The sequence below is a fragment of the Amblyomma americanum genome, chromosome 3 (assembly GCF_052857255.1).
Source record: "Amblyomma americanum isolate KBUSLIRL-KWMA chromosome 3, ASM5285725v1, whole genome shotgun sequence".
In the NCBI taxonomy this organism is placed as follows: Eukaryota; Metazoa; Arthropoda; class Arachnida; order Ixodida; family Ixodidae; genus Amblyomma; species Amblyomma americanum.
In genome coordinates, this window is record NC_135499.1 from 134,922,572 (window position 1) to 134,928,447 (window position 5,876).

General features: G+C 46.6%; 1 protein-coding gene across 1 annotated transcript in view; it reads right to left on the reverse strand.

Annotated features, from left to right (window-relative positions):
• Positions 1-3,179, reverse strand: part of LOC144124149 (chitinase-3-like protein 1) — a 25,258-nt gene extending 22,079 nt beyond the window's left edge. The window contains exon 1 of the mRNA XM_077656807.1: positions 2,378-3,179. Within this exon, the coding sequence (XP_077512933.1) occupies positions 2,378-3,179 (802 nt within the window). The remainder of the gene's footprint in view (positions 1-2,377) is intronic.
• Between the last annotated feature and the right edge of the window lie 2,697 nt (positions 3,180-5,876).

The window sequence follows — 5,876 nt, forward strand, 5'->3', positions numbered from 1 at the left end:
TTGTCAGCTGGGTGCTATTAAATTGTATTTAGGCATGGGCTGAAAATATTTACATTTCTCTCAGAGTCAGTACGTTCGCTGATAACTTTAAAGTGTGGTCACATGGGAGCAAAAAATCGAACACTTATTACAACGTCCGAATGTGACGCTAATGCAGAGAGAGAGAGCAGACAGTTTGGACCATCTGGCAATTTTTTTTTTATTGAAAGGCCTTCATTGTGAAGTTTGGCGCCAATGCAACCCGACAAGTGGCGAAGGCCATAGTACGAGACTTAGGGAAGAAGCAGCATCTGAGTATTTCTCACAAGTACAGTGATTGCAACGTATGTCTCCGGCAACTCTGGCGAGAAATCGGAAAAGCTGTTAGTGCTGTCAATGATGCGTTAGGGCTCATTCATGGATTGCGGCTTGGTCATTCTCTACTTTACATTTATAGATCCTTGGGAGCCCGCATAACACTCCTGCCGCAGTGGTGCAGCGGTTAAACGATGCGCCACTTCTCTGCGATGGCAGGTACTGCCATCGGTGGGGCTCGTGCGACCCAGGTTACACTTCCCGAGCAACCGCTCTTGACCAATCATTAATTGAACTGCCACCTGCCACGGTGCGCAGTTTGCCCACAACCCAGTGGGCAGTGGCAAGTGGGAAATCTGCCAGGTCTACGTATATTTACACACCTGGGCAGGTTGCCCACAACGTGGTGTTCAGGAAGAAAGCCTGCCACAAAGCAGGCTTCAGACAGACAAACAAACCAACTCAAAACAGCTAAATGCGTGTAATGGCCACTATGAGTCCTAATGCGCTAAAATAATCTGGAGCCTTCACAGAGGTTGCCGCGTGAGCATCGCTCTGGGATCTCGCGTGCCTCTGCGACTGTGCCACCTCTGCTTGTGCGGCGCCGCGTGTTCGCAGTACGCATGTCCCACGACTTCTGCAGAGTTTAGTTTAATTTCCATAAAATATGTATTTAAAAAATAATTAGTTTATTTCTAATGAAAAGCATGTAAAAACATTCTTTACTGAACGACACTATTGCAAGACTGTCACGATCACCGCAGAGCTGATGCGCACGCGCTATTCAAGTGACGTCACCAGCCTTATTTGCGCGCCATATTTGGATGCAGAGAGCAATACGGTTAACGCCTTTTCCTCAGTGGATGCCGGAGAATTCGTCCGGCCATTTATGCTCATTAAAATGCATTCCAAGAGATCTTTGAATGTATCCTCTCTTTCGATCTTCATTTTGCATGCCTGAAAACTGCTAGTGTGGCGAACAACAACACGGTGCTCGCTACTAAAGTTTGCGGAAGCCGAACGGCCAGGCACAGCGTTATCTTCGCGCAAATTCGGCCTGGCCTCATGATGCTTTGTAGCGTGTTCCAATTCAGCCAACGGCACTAGCACCAAAAACAAAAGAAAATGCATGTGTTGTGAAGCAGGTGAGTACCATACATGTACTTTATCTCACAGGTTGTGAGTAGTGGAGTGTAAGCAACGAGGGCGAGGCAGCAGCTGCCACAAGTGCGCAATCCTTTCAGCCTGACAAATCTGAAAGCCTTCGCCTCTAGCTCGTAGCTTCCATTTCACCGCGAACAAGTGCGATACAGCATGAAAGCCCTGTCGTGCCATAGAAACCCTGGAATATAGAAGTCCCATGCAGCCCCATGAAGACCCGCATACATAAATGGTTCTACGCATGTGATTTTTTCCTGATCGGTGCCAGCCTTCCCGAGCACTTCATAGACTGCCTTTATTTTCTAGAACACAAGGGTCTGTCTGAGCTTACCTCTCCTAATTGCGTGCAATCTGATATAAATGAATTCTTGATATGAATTCTTAATATAATCTTGATATAATTTTTGATTTACCTGATATGAACTGATGTCATAAGTCCAAAAACTAACCTGCAGCGACAATAGCCAAGGCAATTGTGAAACAGGAACCTATTTAAGTACCAGGACTTGCACACCATCTTGATGAACAAGATGTTGATCCAGTCAATATAATAAGCAAATAACCAGCCTGTACCGAATGTTACTTGTTCAAAAAATTTTAACGGATCTTCCTTTCCTGCTTTCATATGAAAACTTCAAAGATACACGAAGCCGTGGCACGACATATTATTTATGTTCTTTGTGTTTACTATTAGATTTCCTTTGCGTAGTCACTTTGTGTTGAAGATAACATCGAAATGTTCATGGGCATTATTGCCTGATTATCTGACTGCTCTCGTATCATCAGCCGTCAGTGGACAACACTGAAAGTTAAAATTGTTCACCAGTGAAAAGATTCCCATACCGTGGTGTTCCTTCGCTGCTACTCATCTACCTTTTATTTTTGTTTTCAATGGATACTTTAGACTGCACAATGAACTTACCCCCTCCTTCGGTGCCCCATGGGTCGATATCTTGCTGTTGCTGTTGTTGCTGGCCATCGGGCCAACGGCTACTTCCCTTGATACCGCTGTCTCTGGTAGTACATTCTGATGGGGATTCAGAGGTATCGGGCTCATCAGTAGGGGGTTCCGTGGTGGTCGGCTCTGGGGTAGTCGTTTCTGTCGTGCTGGGCTCCGTGGTAATCGGCTCTGGAGTAGTCGTTTCTGTCGTGCTGGTCTCCGTAGTGGTCCGCTTCGGTTTGGGCGGCTTGGGAGGATTGGGCTTAGGTTTGGCGTTTCCTCCTCCGCCACCTTTAGTTCCTCCCCCTCCGCCCTTAGTTCCACCTCCGCCACCCTTGGTTCCTCCTCCTCCACCCTTGGTTCCATCTCCTCCACCCTTGACTCCTCCACCTCCACCCTTTGTTCCACCTCCTCCACCCTTGACTCCTCCACCTCCACCCTTTGTTCCATCTCCTCCACCCTTGACTCCGCCACCCTTGGTTCCATCTCCTCCACCCTTCACTCCTCCACCTCCACCTTTTGTTCCATCTCCTCCACCCTTGACTCCTCCACCTCCACCCTTCGTTCCATCTCCTCCACCCATGACTCCTCCACCTTTGGTTCCATCTCCTCCGCCCTTGACTCCGCCTCCCTTGGTTCCATCTCCTCCACCCTTGACTCCTCCTCCTCCACCCTTGGTTCCATCTCCTCCGCCCTTGACTCCTCCACCCTTGGTTCCTCCTCCACCACCTTTGACACCTCCTCCTCCGCCCTTGATACCACCCCATCCGCCTCCGGCGCCCATGACGTCATCGCCATATCGATCCTGCTTCTTATCCTTCGCTTCGCCAGTTCGCAGCAGAACAACCAATGCCATGGACAACAGAAAGCCGACAACCAATGGTGCCTCCATGATGCCCTGCAATGAAAGTATTTCATAAATACCGTTGTCTCGGCCTGCTATTAACAGCTGCCAAGGGAAGCATGGTCATGAGGTGCGTGCTCTTTGCTATGCGCACAACATTCTGCTCCATGCGCGGCCCGCTGGCAAGATGCCTTGACTGGCGACTGTTAGGTCTGCCGGTTTTGCAGTAATCCATTGAATCCTGATTCGGTGCGACATTTTATTTTACTTCATTAGAGATATTTGGTTCTGAGCTTCTTTACAATCAAAGAGCAGAGCTTTATAGAACCCTTAGCATCGCTTCGACGGTAACCGACCGCCGTCCGTATCTGTCAAGGGTAACCCCTGCACACGAGTGACCGTTATTGTTCATGGATCGCAAAGCATGAGTTGGGATATTAATGAGAAGTAATTTCGAAACACTGAGGACTAGAAACCACTACATTGAAGCCATTATGGCAGTTACTTCTAAGTATCAAGTTCGGACATTCATGTGTTGCCTTGTGTTACTGCTCCAAGCATTGGAAACAAAAAACCCTCCACAGAGAATGCTTACAACGTTCGAATCAGTGAGAAAGCACGGATTTGTGATACGTAGAAGACGACAATGCACGGGCAGTGCCGCGGAAAGGGAGCAGGTGGAAGCAATGTGCAGCGCGAAAGTGTGGTGCAGTTTAACACGGGGCGTGTTCGGTTGCGCCGATGACGTCATGGTAGATGACTCGGGTGCTTACTATTTGTTTCCTGTAGCGTTCTATCGGCAACCTTGTCTGCAGTTTCTTAGCACCAGTGTTTTAAGACGTGTTAAGCGAATGTACATTCCATCTGCTGCAAAAACGTTCTTTAAACTGCGCACATCCCTGCTGCCTGTCAAGGCATGACAGTACGCTAAGGAGGTGTTTGTGCCATGGACGGTCAATTGCCGTGCAGTATGCCAGAAACCATTCACCATTGTTTTATTCCATGCAGTGATGCTGCATTCTTGTGGAAAATATTACAGCGGACGCTTAAGAAGGACATTGAAATTACGCCCTACAGCATCCCTTTTTTGCCTATTGAGAAAAACAGTGCTGTGACATGTAATCTATTTATGTTGATGGGACTATATAGTCTCTAGAAGAACCGTATGATTGACCGCCACACCGAATCACCACTTTCATCGAAATCTTTGTTGTATGAGCAGCACGCTTTCGTTCGAGGAGTATATGTTTCCCGGGAAGAGCCACCTAGCTGGCTCTCCTATCTGGATGCATGTGTGTGCCTCCCAGAATGTTGATGTTTGGGAAGCTGGAGACCGAAGGGAGTATGCGAGGCTCGCATTATGCAGCCTCTTGTTTTTTGGCATGAGAGCGTCCAGATTTTTCTTTTATGGCAATTTTTCCATGCTTTAAGGAAAAAAAACTGCTGCTATAGCCTAGTGTTCTCGCGCAGCAGCCTGTCAAGCTGATCTATTCACGTCGCCGCGGGTTCGACTCCTAGTCATGGAGTCGAAGGCAAGAGACGATTTTGCTAGGCTTTGAACCTACCTATTAGTGCTTAAAGTTAGTTTCGCCACAGCTTGCAGAAGGTTAGAAAATGTTACCCGTCTTCCACGACTTTGTGCAGCGCAGAAAAAGAAAAGACACGGCGCAAAGAGGGTTGTTAGCTCAGGCAAAAATTATAATTTTCTTGCACATCGTTAACTTTGCCGTACAGACACGACACTGTAATTTTGCACGCCTTATTTGAAAGTTGCCCTCAGTTAGACCCAAAATTTCCTATTTCCCGCCCTTTCCCCTACAGCAGCTTGAAGACTCCAGTAATTTGAGAAAATGAAACAATTCCTTTTTTAAAAATCCCCTCAACTCCGTAAAATATTTCTTCGTGCCCAGTTTCACCCCTCAAATGCTTCAAAAAAGAAGAAATACCTTGAAGAGAACACCACTCACCCTGCACAACTGAGCATAAAATAAGGAACAGCAGAGCTCGTGAAATAACTTCAAGAACTGAGGTTTTAAGTTTAATGTCTGGCGCGGCAACTTCGCTTTTTCTGCATACAAGACGAATTGTGAGATTGTGAGCGCAAAATGAGATGAGTTTGCCGGTAGGTGCTGTCTGAATAAGGAATGTGTAGTGGGTTTTTAGTTTTATGTATTCATATTTATATAAAGTGAATATTTGGGCAGGCCAGCTCAAAAAATGAAATGTTTCGTTATCTGCTGGATTTTATGAGGAACGAAGACGTTTTCTATCATACTTGGCCAGCGGCAATTTACATAAAGTGCATAGCGAGTACTAAAGTGGAGGAGTACAACATTCTCCTGAAGTGGGTTTCTTCGCGTCACTTTTCGACTCAATGCCAAAAATTGACGACTAGCCATACGAAGGTTTCATCGTCGTAGTTCAGATTTTAAATATAAATCTCTGCTGCAGTGAAAGACCTTCGCTGCAGGTACACCCATAACAACAAAAAATGCACCTTTCGGCGTTAATGAAACAACGCAACATACACAACTTCGAATCACCAATGAAAGTTACCCGCTGCACCTTGTTTAATCAGTGCCTAAAAGAATAAATAAAAATTAAGTTGCCTAAACGCGTTAAAGCTCACTGCACGAC